Source organism: Nerophis ophidion, linkage group LG04 (assembly GCF_033978795.1).
Source record: "Nerophis ophidion isolate RoL-2023_Sa linkage group LG04, RoL_Noph_v1.0, whole genome shotgun sequence".
Classification (NCBI taxonomy): Eukaryota; Metazoa; Chordata; class Actinopteri; order Syngnathiformes; family Syngnathidae; genus Nerophis; species Nerophis ophidion.
The window spans coordinates 5,415,491-5,441,270 of record NC_084614.1 but is presented as its reverse complement, the minus strand read 5'-3'; the positions used below and the strand labels follow the sequence as shown (position 1 = coordinate 5,441,270).

General features: G+C 42.5%; 1 protein-coding gene and 14 non-coding genes across 15 annotated transcripts in view; 1 reads left to right on the top strand and 14 right to left on the bottom strand.

Moving 5' to 3' along the window:
- Window positions 1-25,780, top strand: part of LOC133550789 (short transient receptor potential channel 4-like) — a 73,752-nt gene that overhangs the window by 45,436 nt on the left and 2,536 nt on the right. The window contains exons 10-13 of the mRNA XM_061896828.1: window positions 16,331-16,526; window positions 16,600-16,794; window positions 23,634-23,675; window positions 24,045-24,134. Of these exons, the coding sequence (XP_061752812.1) occupies window positions 16,331-16,526; window positions 16,600-16,794; window positions 23,634-23,675; window positions 24,045-24,134 (523 nt within the window). The remainder of the gene's footprint in view (window positions 1-16,330; window positions 16,527-16,599; window positions 16,795-23,633; window positions 23,676-24,044; window positions 24,135-25,780) is intronic.
- On the bottom strand, window positions 47-118 carry trnaw-cca (transfer RNA tryptophan (anticodon CCA)). Its single transcript has one exon. It is a non-coding gene; the product is annotated as a tRNA-Trp (tRNA).
- trnaw-cca (transfer RNA tryptophan (anticodon CCA)) lies at window positions 571-642 on the bottom strand. Its single transcript has one exon. It is a non-coding gene; the product is annotated as a tRNA-Trp (tRNA).
- On the bottom strand, window positions 1,363-1,434 carry trnaw-cca (transfer RNA tryptophan (anticodon CCA)). Its single transcript has one exon. It is a non-coding gene; the product is annotated as a tRNA-Trp (tRNA).
- trnaw-cca (transfer RNA tryptophan (anticodon CCA)) lies at window positions 1,995-2,066 on the bottom strand. The gene has a single exon. It is a non-coding gene; the product is annotated as a tRNA-Trp (tRNA).
- On the bottom strand, window positions 2,907-2,978 carry trnaw-cca (transfer RNA tryptophan (anticodon CCA)). The gene has a single exon. It is a non-coding gene; the product is annotated as a tRNA-Trp (tRNA).
- trnaw-cca (transfer RNA tryptophan (anticodon CCA)) lies at window positions 3,092-3,163 on the bottom strand. The gene has a single exon. It is a non-coding gene; the product is annotated as a tRNA-Trp (tRNA).
- trnaw-cca (transfer RNA tryptophan (anticodon CCA)) lies at window positions 3,832-3,903 on the bottom strand. Its single transcript has one exon. It is a non-coding gene; the product is annotated as a tRNA-Trp (tRNA).
- On the bottom strand, window positions 4,035-4,106 carry trnaw-cca (transfer RNA tryptophan (anticodon CCA)). The gene has a single exon. It is a non-coding gene; the product is annotated as a tRNA-Trp (tRNA).
- On the bottom strand, window positions 4,432-4,503 carry trnaw-cca (transfer RNA tryptophan (anticodon CCA)). Its single transcript has one exon. It is a non-coding gene; the product is annotated as a tRNA-Trp (tRNA).
- Window positions 5,585-5,656, bottom strand: trnaw-cca (transfer RNA tryptophan (anticodon CCA)). Its single transcript has one exon. It is a non-coding gene; the product is annotated as a tRNA-Trp (tRNA).
- Window positions 6,371-6,442, bottom strand: trnaw-cca (transfer RNA tryptophan (anticodon CCA)). The gene has a single exon. It is a non-coding gene; the product is annotated as a tRNA-Trp (tRNA).
- Window positions 7,110-7,181, bottom strand: trnaw-cca (transfer RNA tryptophan (anticodon CCA)). Its single transcript has one exon. It is a non-coding gene; the product is annotated as a tRNA-Trp (tRNA).
- Window positions 7,313-7,384, bottom strand: trnaw-cca (transfer RNA tryptophan (anticodon CCA)). Its single transcript has one exon. It is a non-coding gene; the product is annotated as a tRNA-Trp (tRNA).
- trnaw-cca (transfer RNA tryptophan (anticodon CCA)) lies at window positions 9,149-9,220 on the bottom strand. Its single transcript has one exon. It is a non-coding gene; the product is annotated as a tRNA-Trp (tRNA).

Genomic DNA, 25,780 nt, shown 5'->3' with positions numbered 1-25,780 from the left:
GAAGTCCATAAAAGGAACTAAGAGATGAGTTTGCCTCAGAGTAACATGACCTCAACGTGATTTGAACACGCAACCTTCTGATCTGGAGTCAGACGCGCTACCGTTGCGCCATGAGGTCCTGTTAATTTTCGAATTGTGTTCATTGTGTAGCTGAATGCATGTAGTAAAGTGATGTGCAATGTGTGGAATACCTTTCCCCCGCACAAAGAAAATGTAAAATATCGAAAGGAGGAACTTGCCTCGGAGGAACATGACCTCGTCGGGATTTTAACACGCAGCCTTCAGATCCTGAGTCAGAAACACTACCTTTGCGCCACAAGATACCCACAGTTCATGTGTTTGGAACCCTTGCATTTCGAGGACCCCCATTGATGGAGCTTTTTATTCATCATAGACCAGACGGCATACAGTACAGCCACGAGATCTCAACAGTTGTGGAGTCTTGTTCATCGTGGACCCAACTGCATACAGTAGAGTGGTATGCTTGGTATAGAATACCTTTTTCTGTTCCCAGTTTACAAAGCAAAGTCCATAAAAGAAACAATGGGATGAGTTTGCCTCATAGAAACATGACCTCAACGTGATTTGAACACGCAACCTCCTGATTTGGAGTCAGACGCGCTACCATTGCGCCATGAGGTCCTGATAGTTTTTTCTAACTTATTCATCGTGTACCCGAATGCGTATAGTAGAGTGGTATGCAAGGTATAAAATACCTGTGTTCCCCACCAAAATAATTGTTGAGTAATGAAAGGAGGAACTTGCCTCAGAGGAACATGACCTCGACGTGATTTGAACACACAGCCTTCAAATCCTGAGTCAGAAGCTATCTTTGGGCCACAAGATACCTGCGGTTCTTGCGTTTTGACGGAAAGAATTTGCCTCAAAGCAAAATCGCTACCTGCTTTCGCAACATTCTGATCTAGAAACATTACCTCAACGTGATTTGAACACACAGCCATCTGATCTGGAGTTAGACGCCCTACCTTTGCACTACAAGATCCCCAGAATTCCTTAGTCTGACAGGAGGGGTTTGCTTCAAAGTTAAATGATCGCTACCTGATTTGAAGATGCAACATTCTGATCCAGCATCAGATGTGCTACCCTTGCAACTCAACTACCTCACTGCTGGAGCTTTTTGTTCATCACAGACCAGACGGCATACAGTACAGCCACGAGATCTCAACAGTTGTGGAGTCTTGTTCATCGTGGACCCAACTGCATACAGTAGAGTGGTATGCTTGGTATGGAATAAATATTTCTGTTCCCAGTTTACTTTCTTCATCGTGTACCCGATTACATATAGTTAAGTAGTACGCAAGGTATAGAATACCTATTTTCCCCCCAGAAAAAGAAGTAACATGACCTCAACGTGATTTGAACACGCAACCTTCTGATCTGGAGTCAGACGCGCTACCGTTGCGCCATGAGGTCCTCATCTATAGCATTTCAAGGTTGTTTTCCAGTAGGTGGTGTGAGTCAAAAAGTAAGTATTGATCGGTATGTGTGGGTTTTCGATAAACCCCGACACGGAGTCTACTGTTTTCTCAAATGTGGACATCAAAGTCTAAAGAAGGCAACTTACGGTCTTTGACATCCTCACCTGTGAACCTCATGTTTTTGTCCACGGAGTTCATGTGCTGGGTGAAGGCTTGCCTTTCTTGGTTCCTGATTTTCACCCATGTGTCATCCACATATCAGTCTGACGGAGGAGTTCGCCTCAAAGGAAAAAACTGTACCTGAACTGATCACTCAACATTCTAATGTGGTGTCAGATGTGTTAGCTACCCTTGCACTTCTACGAACCCATTGCTGGAGCTTTTTGTTCATCTTAGACCAGACCATGATCTCAACAGTTGTGGAGTCTTGTTCATCGTGGACCCAACTGCATACAGTAGAGTGGTATGCTTGGTATGGAATACCTTTTTCTGTTCCCAGTTTACAAAGCAAAGTCCATAAAAGGAACTAAGAGATGAGTTTGCCTCAGAATAACACGACCTCAACGTGATTTGAACACGCAACCTTCTGATCTGGAGTCAAACGCGCTACCGTTGCACCATGAGGTCCTGATAGTTTTCGAATTCTGTTCATTGTGTAGCTGAATGCATGTAGTAAAGTGATGTGCAATGTGTGGAATACCTTTTCCCCCCCCCCACAAAGAAAATGTAAAATATCGAAAGGAGGAACTTGCCTCGGAGGAACATGACCTCGTCGTGATTTTAACACGCAGCCTTCAGATCCTGAGTCAGAAACACTACCTTTGCGCCACAAGATACCCACAGTACATGTGTTTGGAACCCTTGCATTTCGGGGACCCCATTGATGGAAATTTTTATTCATCATAGACCAGACGGCATACAGTACAGCCACGAGATCTCAACAGTTGTTGAGTCTTGTTCATCGTGGACCCAACTGCATACAGTAGAGTGGTATGCTTGGTATAGAATACCTTTTTCTGTTCCCAGTTTACAAAGCAAAGTCCATAAAAGAAACAATGGAATGAGATCGCCTCAGAGTAACATGACCTCAACTTGATTTGAAGACCCAACCTTCTGATTTGGAGTCAGAAGCGCTACCTTTGTGCCTTGAGATACCTGCGGTTCATGCGTTTGACGGGAGTTTGCCTCAAAGCAGAATCCCTACCTGATTTGAAGACACAACTTTCTGATCTGGCATCGGATGTGCTACCCTTGCACCTCGAAGACCCCATTGATGGAGATTTTTGTTCATCATAGACCAGATGGCATACAGTACAGCCACGAGATCTCAACAGTTGTGGAGTCTTGTTCATCGTGGACCCAACTGCATTCAGTACAATAGTATGCTTGGTATATTTTTTTCTGTTCCCAGTTTACAAAGCAAAGTCCATAAAAGGAACAATGGGATGAGTTTGCCTCAGAGGAACATAACCTCAATGTGATTTGAACACACAACCTTCAGATCTGGAGTCAGACGTGCTACCACTGCACCATGACGCCCTGATAGGTGGACACCTTTGTTCACCATGTACCTAATGAATACAGTAAAGTGGTTCACTGGGTATAGGATACCTATTTCCCCGTCAAAAAAAGGAGTAATGAAAGGAGAAACATGACCTCAACGTGATTCGAACACGCAACCTTCTGATCTGGAGTCAGACGCGCTACCATTGCGCCATGAGGTCCTTATACTTACCTGACTTTGTTCATCGTGTACCTGACTGCATGTAGTACAGTGGTCTGCTTGGTATGGAATACCTCATTCTGTTCTCAGTTCGCAAAACAAATTCCATAAAGGGAATGACAGAGGGAGTTTTCCTCAAAGGAAAATGTCCTTGACCTGATTTGCAACAATACAGTGGTATGGAAGGTATAACATACATGTTTCTGTTCCTAAAACAACGTCCATAAAGGAATGACCGGAGGAAGTTACACGCATATTATGCCACCAGGTCCCCATAAGTAAAGTTCCCTGTTTATCGCAGACCTGACTGGATCTAGTACAGTGGTATGCAAGATATACCATACCTTCCCCCCCCCCCCCCAAAATAAAGTCCATGAAGTAAAGGCATGAGGAGTTTGCCTCGGACAAACATGACCTCAACATGAGCTTGCAGCTTTCTGGTCTGATATGGGGTCAGATAGGCTAGCCTTGCACCTCGAGGAGCCCATTGCTGGACCTTTTTGGTCATTACAGACCAGATTGCAGGTGATCTCTACAGTTGTGGAGTCTTGTTCATCGTGGACCCAACTGCATACAGTACTATGCTTGGTATAGACTAAGTTTTCCTGTTCCAAGTTTACAAAGCAAAGTCCATAAGAAGAATGACAGGCTGGCCTATTTATTATAACATGACCACAACGTGATTTGAACACGCAACCTTCTGATCTGGAGTCAGACGCGCTACCATTGCGCCATGAGGTCTTGATAGTTTATTTTAGCTTATTAATCGTGTACCCAAATACATATAGTAGAGTGGTATGCAAAGCATAGAATACCTGTGTTCACCCCCAAAAGATTTGTGAAGTAATGAAAGAACTCGTCTCAGAGTAACATGACCTCGGCGTGATTTGAACACACAGCCTTCTGATCTGGAGTCAGACGCGCTACCGTTGCGCCATGAGGTCCTCACAGTTTATTCTTCTGATCGGACGAATTGGCCTCAAAGGAAAATTATCTCTAACTGATCAGAACACACAGAATTCTGATCTGGCATCAGATGTGCTACCCTTGCAATTCGAGGACTCCATTGCTGGAGCTTTTTGTTCATCATAGACCAGACGGCATACAGTACAGCCACGAGATCTCAACAGTTGTGGAGTCTTGTTCATTGTGGACCCAACTACATACAGTAGAGTGGTATGCTTGGTACAGAATACCTTTTTCTGTTCCCAGTTTACAAAGTAAATACCATAAAAAGGAACAACGTGCAGAATTCGCCTCAAATAAACATGACCTCAACGTGATTTGAACACGCAACCTTCTGATCTGGAGTCAGACGCGCTACCGTTGCGCCATGAGGTCCTGATAGTTAACTAATTTTGTTCATCGTGTACCTGAATGCATGCAGTACAGTAGTATGCTTGGTATAGAATACCTTAATCTGTTTTCTGTTCACAAAACAAAATCCCAACAGGCGTGACATGTGCTACCCTTGCAACCCTTGGTTGGAACTTTTTATTCAAACCTTATTCAAACCTTTTTCTGTTCCCAGTTTACAAAGCAAAGTCCATAAAAGGATCTAAGAGATGAGTTTGCCTCAGGGTAACATGACCTCAACGTGATTTGAACATGCAACCTTGTGATCTGGAGTCAGACACGGTACCATTGCACCATGAGGTCCTGATAGCACAAGGAATTTGTTTGTTTTGTACCCGAATGCATATAGTAAAGCGGTATGCAAGGTATAGAGTACCTATTTACCACCTGTTGCGCCATGAGGTCCTCATAGGTAGAGGTTTAAGATTGTTTTCCAGTGGGTGGTGTGAGTCAAAAAGTAGGTATTGATGTGTTTTCGATAAAACCCGACATGGTGTCCCCTGTTTTCTCCAATGTGGACATCAAAGTCTTGAAAAGGCAACTTACGGTCTTTGACATCCTCACGTGTGAACTTGGTGTTTTTGTCCACGGAGTTCATGTGCTGGGTGAAGGTTTGCCTTTCTTGGTTTCTGATTTTCACCCATGTTTCATCCACATATCAGTCTGACGGAGGAGTTCGCCTCAAAGGAAAAAACTGTACCTGAATTGATCACTCAACATTCTAATGTGGTGTCGGATGTGTTACCTACCCTTGCACTTCTACGAACCCATTGCTGGAGTTATTTGTTCTTCATAGACCAGACGGCATACAGTACAGCTCCAGGATCTGAACAGATGTGCTACCCTTGCACTTCTACGACCCCATTGCTGGAGCTCTTTGTTCATCATAGACCAGACGGCATACAGTACAGCCACGAGATCTCAACAGTTGTGGAGTCTTGTTCATCGTGGACCCAACTGCATACAGTAGAGTGGTATGCTTGGTGTAGAATACCTTTTTCTGTTCCCAGTTTACAAAGCAAAGTCCATAAAAGAATCAATGGAATGAGATTGCCTCAGAGTAACATGACCTCAACGTGATTTGAACACGCAACCTTCTGATCTGGAGTCAGACACGCTACCATTGCGCCATGAGGTCCTGATAGATGAAGGATTTTGTTCCTTGTGTAGTTGAATGCATATAGTAAAGTGATGAGCAATGTGTACAATACCTTACCCCCCCCCCCCCCCCACCCCCAAGATATTGTAAAATAATGAAAGGAAAAACTTGCCTCAAAGGAACATGACCTCGGCGTAATTTGAGCACACAGCCTTCTGATCTGGAGTCAGAAGCGCGACCTTTGTGACTCGAGATTCCTGCGGTTCATGCGTTTGAGGGACTTTACCTCAAAGCAGAATCCCTACCTGATTTGCTGATGCAACTTTCTGATCTGGCATCGGATGTACTACCCTTGCACCTCGAAGACCCCATTGATGGAGCTTTTTGTTCATCATAGACCAGACGACATACAGTACAGCCACGAGATCTCAACAGTTGTGGAGTCTTGTTCATCGTGGACCCAACTGCATTCAGTACAATAGTATGCTTGGTATATTTTTTTTTGTTCCCAGTTTACAAAGCTAAGTCCATAAAAGGAACAATGGGATGAGTTTGCCTCAGAGTAACATGACCTCAACCTGATTTGAAAACACAAACTTCAGATCTGGAGTCAGACGTGCTACCACTGCACCATGAGGTCCTGATAGGTGGACACCTTTGTTCACCATGTACCTAATGAATACAGTAAAGTGGTTCACTGGGTATAGGATACCTATTTCCCCGCCAAAAAAAGAAGTAATGAAAGGAGAAACATGACCTCAACGTGATTCGAACACGCAACCTTCTGATCTGGAGTCAGACGCGCTACCGTTGCGCCATGAGGTCCTGATACTCACCTGACTTTGTTCATCGTGTACCTGACTGCATGCAGTGCAGTGGTCTGCTTGGTATGGAATACCTCATTCTGTTCTCAGTTCGCAAAACAAATTCCATAAAGGGAATGACAGAAGGAGATTTCCTCAAAGGAAAATGTCCTCGACCTGATTTGCAACAATACAGTGGTATGGAAGGTATAACATACATGTTTCTGTTCCTAAAACAACGTCCATAAAGGAATGACAGGAGGAAGTTACACGCATATTATGCCACCAGGTCCCCATAAGTAAAGTTCCCTGTTTATCGCAGACCTGACTGCATCTAGTACAGTGGTATGCAAGATATACCATACCTTCCCCCCCCCCCCCAAAATAAAGTCCATGAAGTAAAGGCATGAGGAGTTTGCCTCGGACAAACATAACCTCAACATGAGCGTGCAGCTTTCTGGTCTGATATGGGGTCAGATAGGCTAGCCTTGCACCTCGAGGAGCCCATTGCTGGACCTTTTTGGTCATTACAGACCAGATTGCAGGTGATCTCTACAGTTGTGGAGTCTTGATCATCATGGACCCAACTGCATACAGTACTATGGTTGGTATAGACTAAGTTTTCCTGTTCCAATTTTACAAAGCAAAGTCCATTAGAAGAATGACAGGCTGGCCTATTTATTATAACATGACCTCAACGTGATTTGAACACACAGCCTTCTAATCTGGAGTCAGACGCGCTACCGTTGCACCATGAGGTCCTGATAGTTTATTTTAACTTATTAATCGTGTACCCAAATGCATATAGTAGAGTGGTATGCAAAGCATAGAATACCTGTGTTCACCCCCAAAAGATTTGTGAAGTAATGAAAGAACTTGTCTCAGAGTAACATGACCTCGGCGTGATTTGAACACACAACCTTCTGATCTGGAGTCAGACGCGCTACCGTTGCGCCACGAGATCCTCACAGTTCACTCTTCTGTTCGGACGAATTGGCCTCAAAGGAAAATGATCTCTAACTGATCAGAACACACAGAATTCTGATCTGGCATCAGATGTGCTACCCTTGCAACTCGAGGACTCCATTGCTGGAGCTTTTTATTCACCATAGACCAGACGGCATACAGTACAGCCACGAGATCTCAACAGTTGTGGAGTCTTGTTCATCGTGGACCCAACTGCATACAGTAGAGTGGTATGCTTGGTACAGAATACCTTTTTCTGTTCCCAGTTTACAAAGCAAATTCCATAAAATCGAACAACTAGAGGAATTCACCTCATAGAAACATGACCTCAACGTGATTTGAACTTGCAAATTTCAGATCTGGAGTCAGACGTGCTACTGTTGCGCCATGAGGTCCTTCCATTAAATATTTTACCGCTTATTCCCTTTCGGGGTTGCGGGGGGCGCTGGTGCCTATCTCAACTACAATCGGGTGGCAGGCGGGGTAAACCCTGGACAAGTCGCCACCTCATTGCAGGGCCAACACAGATAGACAGACAACATTCACACACTAGGGACCATTTAGTGTTGCCAATCAACCTATCCCCAGGTGCATGTCTTTGGAGGTGGGAGGGAGCCGGAGTACACCGATGGAACCCACGCATTCACGGAGAGGACATGCAGAAAGAGCCTGAGCCCGGGATTGAACCCACAACTACTCAGGGCCTTTGTATTGTGAGGCAGATGCACTAACCCCTCTGCCACCGTGAAGCCCGCCATGAGGTCTTGATAGCTGTTTAACTTTGTTCATCGTGTACCTGAATGCATGCAGTACAATGGTATGCTTGGTATAGAATACCCTACTCTGTTTTCTGTTCACGAAACCAATTCCGAACAGGCGTTGGGAAGACTACGTGGCCTGGGAACGCTTCGGGATCCCACGGGAAGAGCTAGACGAAGTGGCTGGGGAGAGGGAAGTCTGGGCTTCCCTACTTAGGCTGCTGCCCCCACGACTCGAACACGGGAAAGCGAAAGAGGATGGATGGATGGATGGAAGTTGGACTTGATTCCTTAGTTGTCCCTGAATCCTTAGAATACCCTTTTGTGTTCCAAGTTTACAAAATGAAGTCCATTAAAGAACAACAGGAGGAATTGGCCTTTTGAGAAACATGACTTGAACACAACCTGCTGATCAGAGGCTAGAGACACTACCCCTGAGCCACAAGGTCCCCACAGTTCTTATTCATCGATGACCATGGATGAAGTACTGGCTGTCCAGAGTCGAGACCCAGGATGGACCGCTCGCCTGTGTATCGGTTGGGGACATCTCTACGCTGCTGATCCGCCTCCGCTTGAGATGGTTTCCTGTGGACGGGACTCTCGCTGCTGTCTTGGATCCGCTTGAACTGAACTCTCGCGGCTGTGTTGGAGCCACTATGGATTGAACTTTCACAGTATCATGTTAGACCCGCTCGACATCCATTGCTTTCGGTCCCCTAGAGGGGGGGGGTTCCCACATCTGAGGTCCTCTCCGAGGTTTCTCATAGTCAGCATTGTCACTGGCGTCCCACTGGATGTGAATTCTCCCTGCTCACTGGGTGTGAGTTTTCCTTGCCCTTTTGTGGGTTCTTCCGAGGATGTTGTAGTCATAATGATTTGTGCAGTCCTTTGAGACATTTGTGATTTGGGGCTATATAAATAAACATTGATTGATTTTTCTGTTCCCAGTTTACAAAGCAAAGTCCATAAAAGTAATGACGGGATGAGTTTGCCTCAGAGAAGCATGACCTCAACGTGATTTGAACACGCAACCTTCTGATCTGGAGTCAGACGCGCTACCGTTGCGCCATGAGGTCCTGATAGTCACAATACTTTGCTCGGGTGGCATTTGTTAAAGTGGTACGCAAGGTATAGAATACCTCCCCCCGCCCAAAAAAAATTGTAACGAAGGAGGAACATGCCTCAGAGGATCATGACCTCGACGTAATTCGAGTACACAGCCAGACATGCTACATTTGCGCCTCGAGATACTCGCGATTCATGCGTTTGACCGGCAGACTTGGCCTCAAAGCAAAATCTTTACCTGGTTAGAACATGCAACATTCTTGATCTGGCATCAGATGTGCTACCCTTGTACTTCGAGGACCCCATAGCTGGAGCGTTTTATTCAGCATACACCAGACGGCATGCAGTAGAGCCACGAGATCTCAACAGTTGTGGAGTCTTATTCATCGTGGACCCAACTGCATAGAGTAGAGTGGTATGCTTGGTATAGAATACCTTTTTCTGTTCCCAGTTTAGAAAGAAAAGTCCGTAAAAATAATGATGGGATGAGTTTGCCTCAGAGTAACATGACCTCTATGTGATTTGACCACGGAACCTTCGGATCTGGAGTCAGACGCACTACCGTTGCACCATGAGGTCCTGACAGATCGAGTGCATTTTTCATTGTGGACCCAAATGCATACAGTAAAGTGGTATACGAGGTATAGAACTAAAGAGGTATACGAAAACAAAGTCCAAAGAGGAATGACAGGAGGAGCTTGTCTCAGAAGAACAGTACCCTGTCTTGATTTGAACCAACAACCTTCTTAAGTGGAGTTAGACACACTGCCATTGATCCACGAGGTCCCCGGAGTTAAAGATCCTTGTTCAGCGTAGACCAGAATGCATACAATACAGTGGTATACTAAAACAAAGTCCATAAAGGAATGACAGGAGGAGGTGGTCTCAGAGGAACGGTACCCTGTCTTGATTTGAACCAACGACCTTCTTAAGTGGAGTTAGACACACTGCCATTGATCCACGACGTCCCCGGAGTTAAAGATCCTTGTTCAGCGTAGACCAGAATGCATACAATACAGAGGTATACTAAAACAAAGTCCATAAAGGAATGACAGGAGGAGCTTGTCTCAGGGGAACAGTACCCCGTCTTGATTTGAACCAACAACCTTGTTAAGTGGAGTTAGACACACTGCCATTGATCCACAAGTTCCCCGGAGTTAAAGATCCTTGTTCAGCGTAGACCAGAATGCATACAATACAGTGGTATACGAGGTATAGAACTAAAGAGGTATACTAAAACAAAATCCGTAAAGGAATGACAGGAGGAGCTTGTCTCAGAAGAACAGTACCCTGTCTTGATTTGAACCAACAACCTTCTTAAGTGGAGTTAGACACACTGCCATTGATCCACAAGGTCCCCGGAGTTAAAGATCCTTGTTCAGCGTAGACCAGAATGCATACAATACAGAGGTATACTAAAACAAAGTCCATAAAGGAATGACAGGAGGAGCTTGTCTCAGAGGAACAGTACTCTGTCTTTATTTGAACCAACGACCTTCTTAAGTGGAGTTAGACACACTGCCATTGATCCACAAGTTCCCCGGAGTTAAAGATCCTTGTTCAGCGTAGACCAGAATGCATACAATACAGTGGTATACGAGGTATAGAACTAAAGAGGTATACTAAAACAAAGTCCATAAAGGAATGACAGGAGGAGCTTGTCTCAGAGGAACAGTACCCTGTCTTGATTTGAACCAACGACATTCTTAAGTGGAGTTAGACACACTGCCATTGATCCACAAGTTCCCCGGCGTTAAAGATCCTTGTTCAGCGTAGACCAGAATGCATACAATACAGTGGTATACGAGGTATAGAACTAAAGAGGTATACTAAAACAAAGTCCATAAAGGAATGACAGGAGGAGCTTGTCTCAGAAGAACAGTACCCTGTCTTGATTTGAACCAACGACCTTCTTAAGTGGAGTTAGACACACTGCCATTGATCCACAAGGTCCCCGGAGTTAAAGATCCTTGTTCAGCGTAGACCAGAATGCATACAATACAGTGGTATACGAGGTATAGAACTAAAGAGGTATACTAAAACAAAATCCATAAAGGAATGACAGGAGGAGCTTGTCTCAGAAGAACAGTACCCTGTCTTGATTTGAACCAACAACCTTCTTAAGTGGAGTTAGACACACTGCCATTGATCCACAAGGTCCCCGGAGTTAAAGATCCTTGTTCAGCGTAGACCAGAATGCATACAATACAGAGGTATACTAAAACAAAGTCCATAAAGGAATGACAGGAGGAGCTTGTCTCAGGGGAACAGTACCCCGTCTTGATTTGAACCAACAACCTTCTTAAGTGGAGTTAGACACACTGCCATTGATCCACAAGTTCCCCGGAGTTAAAGATCCTTGTTCAGCGTAGACCAGAATGCATACAATACAGTGGTATACGAGGTATAGAACTAAAGAGGTATACTAAAACAAAATCCGTAAAGGAATGACAGGAGGAGCTTGTCTCAGAAGAACAGTACCCTGTCTTGATTTGAACCAACAACCTTCTTAAGTGGAGTTAGACACACTGCCATTGATCCACAAGGTCCCCGGAGTTAAAGATCCTTCTTCAGCGTAGACCAGAATGCATACAATACAGTGGTATGCAAGGTATAGGGTACTGTTTTTTTTCCACAAAACAAAGTCTGTAAGGTCACGAGGAGAGGATATTTCCTCAGAAAAACATGACCCTGACGTTATTTGAACAAGCAGACCTGACCTGAAGTCAGACGCGCTACCTTTGTGCCACAACATCCCCACAGTATTAGCGTTTGATGGAAGGAGTTTGCCTCAAAGGAAAATCTCTACCTGATTTGAACACACAACATTCTGATGTGGCATCAGATGTGCTACCCTTGAACCTTGAGGACCCCGTTGCTGGATTGCGAACCATCTGAGTAGGCACAGGGCCTACGAGCAAAAAAATGTAACTACGGAATGGAATAAATCCCTATACTTGATACTTGTCGAGGGATATCTGTGGTGTTCCCAGACTTGTCGACTATCTGGCGCTCCGGACATCATTCTATGCGGCAGTTGAAAACCTGGAAAAGCATGGAGGTCGACAACTTTCTTGTTTGGGGCTGGGTGAAGGAAAATAGTATCAAGACTTTCCTGGGGTTTAACTTTGCGTCTACAGCTACGTGTGTTGTCGTACTCGCCGCTTACGAGTACACGTCTCAATTAAAATAGAACTACAGATCTCAACGTCATGTATGTCCTGAAAGCTTCGTTAATGATTGCTGCTTTTAGAAAAAGCTGAACTCTTTTTAGGCTTTGCTCACATTTGCTTAATTTCATCCAGATTCGCAGAGGTGGTGGTTTACGAAAGAAATACGATCAACGACAAGGTAACACTTAAATGGGAAACACTAAACGTTAAAAGTACATCAAACAGACCTTTAACGAACGTTCTTTGCCTTTTTGTACTGGAGTGCGCCGTACTTTTCTTGTCGTTTTTCGTAAAATCTTGCACTCTTTTGCCCTTACCTCTAGAGGAACTCTGAAGAAACTTGTATCCTAGGCGCCGTTTGAACGATTCCAACAGCATTAAACGAAAACGCAATGACAACAGACGTTAGCTGGCCCACCACTTCGAGTCTCCCATAGTCAGGTGAATACAACCGATAGACCCTATGGTAGGAAGTATTGGAACACACCGCCATCTTAATCAGTGACAGGTTGGACTTGTAGATGATGTGGTCCTGATGGCTTCATCTGGCCAGGATCTTCAGCTCTCACTGGATCGGTTCGCAGCCGAGTGTGAAGTGACCGGAATGAGAATCAGCACCTCCAAGTCCGAGTCCATGGTTCTCTACCGTAAAAGCGTGGTTGGGGAGGAGACCCTGCCCCAAGTGGAGGAGTTCAAGTACCTAAAAGTTTTGTTCACGAGTGAGGGAAGAGTGGATGGTGAGATAGACAGGAGGATCGGTGCGGCGTCTTCAGTAATGCGGACGTTGTACCGATCCGTTGTGGTGAAGAAGGAGCTGAGCCGGACGGCAAAGCTCTCAATTTACTGGTCGATCTACCGTCATGAGCTTTGGGTCATGACCGAAAGGATAAGATCACGGGTACAAGCGGCCGAAATGAGTTTCCAGGTCTCTCCCTTAGAGATAGGGTGAGAAGCTCTGCCATCTGGGAGGAGCTCAAAGTAAAGCCGCTGCTCCTCCACATGGAGAGGAGCCAGATGAGGTGGTTCGGGCATCTGGTCAGGATGCCACCCGAACGCCTCCCTAAGGAGGTGTTTAGGGCACGTCCAACCGGTAGGAGGCCACCGGGAAGACCCAGGACACGTTGGGAAGACTATGTCTCCCGGCTGGCCTGGGAACGCCTCGGGATCCCCCGGGAAGAGCTAGACGAAGTGGCTGGGGAGATGGAAGTCTGGGCTTCCCTGCTTAGGCTGCTGCCCCCACGACTCGAACACGGGAAAGCGAAAGAGGATGGATGGATGGATGGAAGTTGGACTTGATTCCTTAGTTGTCCCTGAATCCTTAGAATACCCTTTTGTGTTCCAAGTTAACAAAATGAAGTCCATTAAAGAACAACAGGAGGAATTGGCCTTTTGAGAAACATGACTTGAACACAACCTGCTGATCAGAGGTTAGAGACACTACCCCTGAGCCACAAGGTCCCCACAGTTCTTATTCATGGATGACCATGGATGAAGTACTGGCTGTCCAGAGTCGAGACCCAGGATGGAACGCTCGCCTGTGTATTGGTTGGGGACATCTCTACGCTGCTGATCCGCCTCCGCTTGGGATTGTTTCCTGTGGACGGGACTTTCGCTGCTGTCTTGGATCCGCTTTGAACTGAACTCTCGCGGCTGTGTTGGAGTCACTATGGATTGAACTTTCACAGTATCATGTTAGACCCGCTCGACATCCTTTGCTTTCGGTCCCCTAGAGGGGGTGGGGGGCTGCCCACTTCTGAGGTCCTCTCCAAGGTTTCTCATAGTCAGCATTGTCACTGGCGTCCCACTGGATGTGAATTCTCCCTGCCCACTGGGTGTGAGTTTTTCTTGCCCTTTTGTGGGTTCTTCCGAGGATGTTGTAGTCGTAATGATTTGTGCAGTCCTTTGAGACATTTGTGATTTAGGGCTATATAAATAAACATTGATTGATTGATCGTGGATTCCACTGCCTACGCTATGGTTGTATGCAAGCTACTCTCCCCGCTGTAGCGAATGCCCCAGTAGACCCTGTATCAATCATCGGATCATTGGCATCCAACCTCAACAAAAGCACACAAAGACTCACAGACACTCTCCAACTTCTTGAAAGTCGTTCTTTAGAAGAGTAAAGTCCGCATTTTTTCTTCACGTCTGGTAGCGTCACATATTTGGTGGTCGTGTGATGGGTGATGAGCCAGGACGACAACAACGGGGAATCGCCGAACAAAAGGCTTTATTTGTTTCAACGAACCTTAGACTTGAACTGCAGCTTCCAGGAGAAAAAGTATGGGCATTATTACTCTTCTGATGTCCTCTCGGACAATTGCGACTAAATACCCCTTTTTGTAATTCTAGCCTTGGGGCCGGCCAGGCAATCTATTCCTGACATTATTCCTTTGATCCGTTTGAGTCTGATGACCTCTGTGGTAGAAAAGTCATCCTGTTCGTGACGCCAATTTTATGTGGTAGAAAAGTCTGAATCTTAAACCGGAACAATAGAGATTGTTACAACAGTTGTATTTACTCATAATCAGATAGTACAAAGTTGGATAGCGTTTTCATTTCGGGCTCCAGTACTCTGGAATGCCCTCCCGGTAACAGTTCGAGATGCCACCTCAGTAGAAGCATTTAAGTCTCACCTTAAAACTCATCTGTATACTCTAGCCTTTAAATAGACTCCCTTTTTAGACCAGTTGATCTGCCGTTTCTTTTCTTTTTGTCCTATGTCCCACTCTCCCTTGTGGAGGGGGTCCGGTCTGATCCGGCCTGTGTATCGGCCTGGAGACATCTATGCGCTGCTGATCCGCCTCCGCTTGGGATGTTTTCCTGCGGAATCCGCTGTGGATGGGACTCTCGCTGCTGTGTTGGATCCGCTTTGGACTGGACTCTCGCGACTGTGTTGGATCCATTATGGATTGAACCTTCACAGTATCATGTTAGACCCGCTCGACATCCATTGCTTTCGTCCTCTCCAAGGTTCTCATAGTCATCATTGTCACCGACGTCCCACTGGGTGTGAGTTTTCCTGCTTGTAACTTCCAGTAGGAATGTCGGACAGACATGAAACGAAAACCTCTATGTAGGTCTCACTTAGACCTACAATTTAATATTTGAAATCCTGCAGAAAAATCAACAGGAAGTTAAAAATTACCCCTTCAAAATAAAAGTTTTGTAAACACCCGTCACCTTTTTTCAAACGTTATCTCCTCTGAGCCCGTTTGTCGTTTTGGCTTCAAACTCGCACAGGATTAAAATTTATTGAAAGAGTTTTGATAAGTTCTCCGGTTAGGATTTTACGCGCCTTCAAAAAAAACCCTGCGCAAATTTTCCTAAAAAATGACGGTTTTGCCTCTTTGAGCTGTAATTTGACCTACTTAAAATGCTTCAAAGTGCAAGTTAAAGCTCTGTTATGCAGACCTAAAGCCATTTATCAACAACATCCAGAATCGCCGATCTATAATTTGACCCCCTTAACATGCTTTAAAACTCACCAAATTTTACACACACATCAGGACTGGCAAAAACTGCCATCTAATAAAAAACCAAACCCCAAAAATCTAAATTGCGCTTAGCGGCCCCTAGGAAAATACCCAGACAAAACTGCATGTAACTTCTGTTAGAAATGTCGTAGAGACATGAAATAAAAACCTCTGTTGGTCTGACTTAGACCAGGGCTTGAGTAGCGGCGGCAGCAGCCAAAGGCGGACCCGACCAACGCTGCTTGCAGCTTTAATGTTTTTATTATCACTCCTAAAATCCAAACCTGCGTTCCGTTAGGATTCCAATTGTCGTGGGGGCAAGAGCCACCACTCTCTAGAGAGATTTTAATGGACATGTGCACTTTAGAAGATATCCAAGAGCATCTTTACTTAGTAGAATAATCCTCTAAAGGATTCTGTGACCACATGCTAGCTCACAATCACAGAAGGAAACATGGCGGTCCTTCCTCAGGTTGTTCGAGACACTGCAGTCCCTCTTCTGGTCCATCTTTGGTCTGATCAGCCTCTACGTGACCAACGTGGACGCGGACCACCAGTTCACAGAGTTTGTCGGGGCCACCATGTTCGGCACGTACAACATCATCTCCCTGGTGGTGCTGCTCAACATGCTCATCGCCATGATGAACAACTCCTACCAGCACATCGCGGTGAGTACTTACTCACACCCCGGCAGGTCCGGACTTGATGGAAGCGGTTTGCGCTCTTTTTTTCCCCCCGTAGGACCACGCCGACATCGAGTGGAAGTTCGCCAGGGCGAAGTTGTGGATGAGCTACTTTGAGGAAGGGGCCACTCTGCCGCCGCCCTTCAACATCGTCCCCAGTCCAAAGTCTTTCTGGTACCTCATGTGCTGGATCAGGACCCAAGTGTGTCGCCGGACCAGCTCCACCAGACACAACACCATCGGGACTCTCGGAGTGAGTCAACTGATTAATGCAAGAATCATATTGATTTTTAAAACATATTCACAAGGGATAAAGTTAGTAGGTTGTGTTCCTTGTTTGATTAATTTTGACTGATAACCTTGATACCAACGGTGCATGTTCCTGCCAGTCACTAGTTTCAGCCTACATGTCTGTCATGAAAGCAAGGAACCTATTGGTTTTAAACGACACGACCAAGCTGCTTGCCAAGCTAGCTCAACTTAAGCTTAGATACCGCAGGTACGTGTCCCTTACCTGCGCTTTGCCAAGAATTGTTTTCGGCCTCAATCATACAACTCGGTACGTGACACGTGCTAATTGTTAGCATGCTAAGGTTTGCATGCTAGTTTGCTAACATTAGAATGCTAACTTTTTTGCAGATTTTTTTTAACCCTATCCCTTAAAGTCATAAAATTCGGTACGTGACACATGTTAATTGTTAGCAGGCTAAGGTTTGCATGCCAGTTTACTTACATTAGAATGCTAGTTTTTTGGACAATTTTTTTAACCGTATCCCTTAGAGTCGTAAAACTCTATATGTGACACATGCTAATTGTTAGCATGCTAGTTTGCTAACATTAGAATGCTAACTTTTTTGACAATTTTTTTAACCGTATCCCTTACAGTCATAAAACTCAGTATATGACACATGCTAATTGTTAGTATGCTAGTTTGCTAACATTAGAATGCTAACTTTTTTGCCAATTTTTTTAACCGTATCCCTTGGAGTCGTAAAACTCGGTACGTGACACATGCTAATTGTGAGCATGCTAGTTTGCTAAAATTAGAACGCTAACTTTTTTGCCAATTTTTTTAACCGTATCCCTTACAGCCATAAAACTCGGTATGTGACACATGCTAATTGTTAGCATGCTAGTTTGCTAACATTAGAATGCTAAATTTTTTGCCAAATGTTTTAACCGTATCCCTTACAGTCATAAAACTCAGTATGTGACACATGCTAATTGTTAGCATGCTAGTTTGCTTACATTAGAATGCTAACTTATTTGCCAATTTTTTTAAACCTATCCCTTAAAGTCATAAAACTCGGTATGTGACACATGTTAATTGTTAGCATGCTAGTTTGCTTACATTAGAATGCTAACTTATTTGCCAATTTTTTTAAACCTATCCCTTAAAGTCATAAAACTCGGTACGTGACACATGTTAATTGTTAACAGGCTAAGGTTTGCATGCCAGTTTGCTAACATTAGAATGCTAACTATTTAGCCAATTTTTTTAACCGTATCCCTCAGAGTCATACATCTTGGTGTGGGACACATGCTAATTGTTAGCATGCTAAGGTTAGCATGGTAGTTTGCTAACAATAGAATGCTAACTTTTTAGCCAATTGTTTTAACCGTATCCCTTACAGTCATAAAACTCGGTTCGTGACACATGCTAATTGTTAGCATGCTAGTTTGCTAAAATTAGAATGCTTACTTTTTTGCCAATTTTTCTAACCGTATCCCTTGGAGTCGTAAGACTCGGTATGTGACACATGCTAATTGTTAGCATGCTAGTTTGCCTACATTAGAATGCTAACTTTTTTGCCAATTTTTTTAACCGTATCCCTTGGAGTCGTAAAACTCGGTACGTGACTCATGCTAATTATTAGCATGCTAAGGTTTGCATGCTAGTTTGCTAACATTAGAATGCTTACTTTTTTGCCAATTTTTTCAACCGTATCCCTTACCGTCATAAAACTCAGTATGTGACACATGCTAATTGTTAGTATGCTAGTTTGCTAACATTAGAATGCTAACTTTTTTGCCAATTTTTTTAACCGTATCCCTTACAGTCATACATCTTGGTGTGGGACACATGCTAATTGTTAGCATGCTAAGGTTAGCATGGTAGTTTGCTAACAATAGAATGCTAACTTTTTGGCCAATTTTTTTAACCGTATCACTCAGTCATACATCTTGGTGTGGGACACATGCTAATTGTTAGCATGCTAGTTTGCCTACATTAGAATGCTAACTTTTTTGCCAATTTTTTTAACCGTATCCCTTGGAGTCGTAAAACTCTGTACGTGACTCATGCTAATTATTAGCATGCTAAGGTTTGCATGCTAGTTTGCTAACATTAGAATGCTTACTTTTTTGCCAATTTTTTCAACCGTATCCCTTACAGTCATAAAACTCAGTATGTGACACATGCTAATTGTTAGTATGCTAGTTTGCTAACATTAGAATGCTAACGTTTTTGCCAATTTTTTTAACCGTATCCCTTACAGTCATACATCTTGGTGTGGGACACATGCTAATTGTTAGCATGCTAAGGTTAGCATGGTAGTTTGCTAACAATAGAATGCTAACTTTTTGGCCAATTTTTTTTAACCGTATCACTCAGTCATGCATCTTGGTGTGGGACACATGCTAATTGTTAGCATGCTAGTTTGCTAAAATTAGAATGCTTACTTTTTTACAAATTTTTATAACCGTATCCCTTACAGTCATAAAACTCGGTATGTGAAACATGCTAATTGTTAGTATGCTAGTTTGCTAACATTAGAATGCTAACTTATTTGCCAATTTTTTTAACCCTATCCCTTAAATTCATAAAACTCGGTACGTGACACATGTTAATTGTTAGCAGGCTAAGGTTTGCATGCCAGTTTGCTAACATTAGAATGCTAACTTTTTTGCAAAATTTTTTAACCGTATCCCTCAGAGTCATACATCTTGGTGTGGGACACATGCTAATTGTTAGCATGCTAAGGTTACCATGGTAGTTCGCTAACAATAGAATGCTAACTTTTTTGCCAATTTTTTTAACCGTATCCCTTACACCCATAAAACTCGGTATGTGACACATGCTAATTGTTAGCATACTAGTTTGCTAAAATTAGAATGCTTACTTTTTTGCCAATTTTTCTAACCGTATCCCTTGGAGTCGTAAGACTCGGTATGTGACACATGCTAATTGTTAGCATGCTAGTTTGCTAAAATTAAAATGCTAACTTTTTTACCAATTTATATAACCGTATCCCTTAGAGTCGTAAAACTCGGTATGTGACACATGCTAATTATTAGCATGCTAAGGTTAGCATGCTAGTTTGCTAACATTAGAATACTAACTTTTTTGTAAATTTTTTAACCCTATCCCTTAAAGTCATAAAACTCGGTACGTAACACATGCTAATTGTTAACAGGCTAAGGTTTGTATGCTAGTTTGCTAACATTAGAATGCTAACTTTTTTGCCAATTTTTTTAACCGTATCCCTTACAGTCATAAAACTCAGTATGTGACACATGCTAATTGTTAGCATGCTAGTTTGCTCACATTAGAATGCCAACTTATTTGTCGATTTTTTTAACCGTATCCCTCAGAGTCATACATCTTGGTGTGGGACACATGCTAATTGTTAGCATGCTAAGGTTACCATGGTAGTTCGCTAACAATAGAATGCTAACTTTTTGGCCAATTTTTTTAACCGTATCCCTTACAGTCATAAAACACAGTATGTGACACATGCTAATTTTTAGCATGCTAAGGTTTGCATGCTAGTTAGCTTACATTAGAATGCTAACTTTTTTGCCAATTTTTTTAACCGTATCCCTCAGAGTCATATATCTTGGTGTGGGACACATGCTAATTGTTAGCATGCTAAGGTTTGCATGCTAGTTTGCTAACATTAGAATGCTAACTTTTTGGCCAATTTTTTTAACCGTATCCCTTAGAGTCGTAAAACTCGGTACGTGACACATGCTAATTGTTAGCATGCTAGTTTGCTAAAATTAAAATGCTAACTTTTTTACCAATTTTTATAACCGTATCCCTTAGAGTCAAAAAACTCGGTACGTGACTCATGCTAATTGTTAGCATGCTAAGGTTTGCATGCTAGTTTGCTAACATTAGAATGCTAACTTTTTTGCAGATTTTTTTAACCCTATCCCTTAAAGTCATATATCTTGGTGTGGGACACATGCTAATTGTTAGCATGCTAAGGTTTGCATGCTAGTTTGCTAACATTAGAATGCTAACTTTTTGGCCAATTTTTTTTAACCGTATCCCTTAGAGTCGTAAAACTCGGTACGTGACACATGCTAATTGTTAGCATGCTAGTTTGCTAAAATTAAAATGCTAACTTTTTTACCAATTTTTATAACCGTATCCCTTAGAGTCAAAAAACTCGGTACGTGACTCATGCTAATTGTTAGCATGCTAAGGTTTGCATGCTAGTTTGCTAACATTAGAATGCTAACTTTTTTGCAGATTTTTTTAACCCTATCCCTTAAAGTCATAAAATTTGGTACGTGACACATGTTAATTGTTAGCAGGCTAAGGTTTGCATGCCAGTTTGCCAACATTAGAATGCTAACTTTTTTGCCAATTTTTTTAACCGTATCCCTTGGAGTCGTAAAACTCGGTACGTGACACATGCTAATTGTTAGCATGCTAGTTTGCTAAAATTAAAATGCTAACTTTTTTACCAATTTTTATAACCGTATCCCTTAGAGTCAAAAAACTCGGTACGTGACTCATGCTAATTGTTAGCATGCTAAGGTTTGCATGCTAGTTTGCTAACATTAGAATGCTAACTTTTTTGCTGATTTTTTTAACCCTATCCCTTAAAGTCATAAAATTTGGTATGTGACACATGTTAATTGTTAGCAGGCTAAGGTTTGCATGCCAGTTTGCTAACATTAGAATGCTAACTTTTTTGCCAATTTTTTTAACCGTATCCCTTGGAGTCGTAAAACTCGGTACGTGACACATGCTAATTGTTAGCATGCTAGTTTGCTAAAATTAAAATGCTAACTTTTTTACAAATTTTTATAACCGTATCCCCTAGAGTCATAAAACTCGGTATGTGACTCATGCTAATTGTTAGCATGCTAAGGTTTGCATGCTAGTTTGCTAACATTAGAATGCTAACTTTTTTGCAGATTTTTTTAACCCTATCCCTTAAAGTCATAAAATTTGGTATGTGACACATGTTAATTGTTAGCAGGCTAAGGTTTGTATGCCAGTTTGCTAACATTAGAATGCTAACTTTTTTGCCAATTTTTTTAACCGTATCCCTTGGAGTCGTAAAACCCGGTACGTGACACATGCTAATTGTTAGCATGCTAGTTTGCTAAAATTAAAATGCTAACTTTTTTACAAATTTTTATAACCGTATCCCTTAGAGTCATAAAACTCGGTATGTGACTCATGCTAATTGTTAGCATGCTAAGGTTTGCATGCTAGTTTGCTAACATTAGAATGCTAACTTTTTTGCAGATTTTTTTAACCCTATCCCTTAAAGTCATAAAATTCGGTACGTGACACATGTTAATTGTTAGCCTGCTAAGGTTTGCATGCCAGTTTGCTTACATTAGAATGCTTGTTTTTTGGACAATTTTTTTAACCGTATCCCTTAGAGTCGTAAAACTCTATATGTGACACATGCTAATTGTTAGCATGCTAAGGTTTGCATGCTAGTTTGCTAACATTAGAATGCTAACTTTTTTGCCAATTGTATTAACCGTATCCCTTAGAGTCATAAAACTCGGTACGTGACTCATGCTAATTGTTAGCATGCTAAGGTTTGCATGCTCGTTTGCTTACCTTAGAATGCTAACTTTTTGGCCAATTTATTTAACCGTATCCCTTGGAGTCGTAAAACTCGGTATATGACACATGCTAATTGTTAGCATGCTAAGGTTAGCATGCCAGTTTGCTAACATTAGAATGCTAACTTTTTAGCCAATTTTTTTAACCCTATCCCTTAAAGTGATAAAACTCAGTATGTTACACATGTTAATTGTTAGCAGGCTAAGGTTTGCATGCCAGTTTGCTAACATTAGAATGCTAACTTTTTAGCCAATTTTTTTAACCGTATCCCTTGGAGTAATAAAACTCGGTACGTGACACATGCTAATTGTTAGCATGCTAGTTTGCCAAAATTAGAATGCTAACTTTTTTGCCAATTTTTTTAACCTTATCCCTTACAATCATAAAACTCAGTATGTGACACATGCTAATTGTTAGCATGCTAGTTTGCTAACATTAGAATGCTAAATTTTTTGCCAAATGTTTTAACCGTATCCCTTACAGTCATAAAACTCAGTATGTGACACATGCTAATTGTTAGCATGCTAGCTTGCTTACATTAGAATGCTAACTTTTTTGCCAATTTTTTAAACCGTATCCCTCACAGTCATAAAACTCGGTATGTGACACATGCTAATTGTTAGCATGCTAAGGTTTGCATGCTAGTTAGCTTACATTAGAATATTAACTTTTTTGCCAATTTTTTTAACCGTATCGCTTACAGTCATAAAACTCGGTATGTGACACATGCTATTTGTTAGCATGCTAAGGTTTGCATGCTAGTTTGCTAACATTAGAATGCTAACTTTTTTGCCAATTTTTTTAACCGTATCCCTTGGAGTCGTAAAACTCGGTACGTGACACATGTTAATTGTTAGCATGCTAGTTTGCCAAAATTAGAATGCTAACTTTTTTGCCAATTTTTTTAACCGTATCCCTTACAGTCATAAAACTCAGTATATGACACAGGCTCATTGTTAGCATGCTAGTTTGCTAACATTCAAATGCTAACTTTTTTGCCAATTTTTTTAACCCTATCCCTTAGAGTCATAAAACTCAGTATGTGACACATCCTAATTGTTTGCATGCTAGTTTGCTAACATTAGCATGTTAACTTTTTTGCCAAATTTTTGAACCGTATGCCTCAGAGTTAGCTGGGTCATAAAACTTGGTACGTGACACATGCTAAGTTAACGAGAACCTGCTTTATTTTGGTGCACTGCAAACGCCATTCTTGTTGACGAAATGGTAAGAAAATGTGTTGTTTTTGTCGGGTGTTTTCTGTGCAGAGGCGGGCTGCAGAGAACCTGAGGATAAACCATCAGTACCAGGCAAGCTCCGCCTCTTCCTCTCTGTATACGTGTGTGTGTGTGTGTGTGTGTGTGTGTGTGTGTGTGTGTGTGTGTGTGTGTGTGTGTGCGTGTGTGTGTGTGTTAGAGACAAAAAAATTCTATATTAGTTCATTTCCATCTGCTGATAGAAGACATTACCAGTGAGTCATGAGGAGTCGTTAGGGTGTGTATTTGCTGTCCTACTATTTGTGCGCCTCAGCAGGGGGGAGGGGGGTGGGTGGGTGAATGGGGGCGGCAGTGAAGTGCGCTCTTTTTTTGGGGGGAGTCGCCGCCCGCCACTCGTCTCCCGCTCAACAGGCCGTGACTCCTCCTCCGTGGAAAGTGTGCTGATGGATGAACTGTGCGCAGGAGGTGCTGAGGAACCTGGTGAAGCGCTACGTGGCCGCCATGATCAGAGACGCCAAGACGGAGGAAGGCTTGACTGAAGACAACTTCAAGGTAGACGAGGACATGAAAGAAAACATCATTTTATATATATAAATATATTCAAGGTTACTGTGATTTATCCGTTACTAAAGATTTTTAGTAGCTTGTATGAACTCCCCTAAAGAGCAGGGAAACCTGCCAAACCGTCTACGGAAAAACCACGGCAACCTCGATGTCAATGACCTCTAATCGTACTCTGAATGTACTTATATTACCCAATGCAAACAACCTTCCCTAGTCATGGGCCATAAAAAAAAACTATGCAACCAGTTTAATATGGAATTTTGCCCGCAGAAAGATCTCATTCATTTGGTTGAGATCAAGTGGAAGATATGTGTAAATCAGGTCACATTCACTTATATGACCCAATGCAAACAACCTTCCCTAGTCATGGACCATAAGAAAAAAACAATTGAACCAGTTTAATATGGAATATCGCCCCCAGAAAGGTTGCATTAATTCTGTTGAGATCAATTGGGTGATGTAAGTAATTCAGGTCAATGACCTTTAAGCACATTCACTTATATGACTCAATGCAAACAACCTTCCCTAGTCATGAGCCATAAAAAAAGCGATCCAACCAGTTTAATATGGAATATTGCCCGCAGATGGATCACATTCTTTCTGTTGTGATTAAGTGGGCAATGGGACCTTTAATCACACTCTGATTGGAGTGATGCGCGGCATTCACATGTATGACCCAATGCAAACAACCTCCCATAGTCATGGGTCCAGCCAAAAAAAACTATCTAAACAGTTTAATATGGGATATTGCCCGCAGAAAGATCACATTCATTTTGTTGGGATGAAGTGGGCAATGTGAGTAATTCAGGTCAAGTTTTAATCGCATTTACATAAATGACCCAATGCAAACAACCTTCCCTAGTCATGGGCCATTAAAAAAAACTATCCAACCAATTTAATATGGAATATTGCCCGCAGAAAGATCGGTTCAATTTAGTTGAGATCAAGTGGGCAATGTGAGTATTTTAGCTTAATGACCTTTAATCGCATTTACTTAAATGGCAAAAATGCAAACAACCTTCCCTAGTCATGGACCATAAGAAAAAACTATCCAACCAGTTTAATATGGAATATTGCCCGCAGAAAGATCGCATTCATTTGGTTCTAATCGAGTGGGCAATGTGAGTAATTCAGGTCACTGACCTTTAATCGCATTCACTTATATGACCCAATGCAAACAACCTTCCCTAGTCATGGACCATAAAAAAAAACAATCCAACCAGTTTAATATGCAATATTGCCCGCAGAAAGATCACATTCATTTGGTTCTAATCGAGTGGGCAATGTGAGTAATTCAGGTCACTGACCTTTAATCGCATTCACTTATATGACCCAAAGCAAACAACCTTCCCTAGTCATGGACCATAACAAAAAATTAATCGAACCAGTTTAATATGGAATATCGCCAGCAGAAAGGTTGCATTCATTCTGTTGAGATCAAGTGGGTGATGTAAGTAATTCAGGTCAATGACCTTTAATTGCATTCACTTATATGACCCAATGCAAACAACCTTCCCTAGTCATGGGCCATAGAAAAAAAACAATCCAACCAGTTTAATATGGAATGTTGCCCTTAGAAAGATTGCGTTCATTCTGTTGAGTTCAAGTGGGCAATGTGAATATTTCAGGTCAAT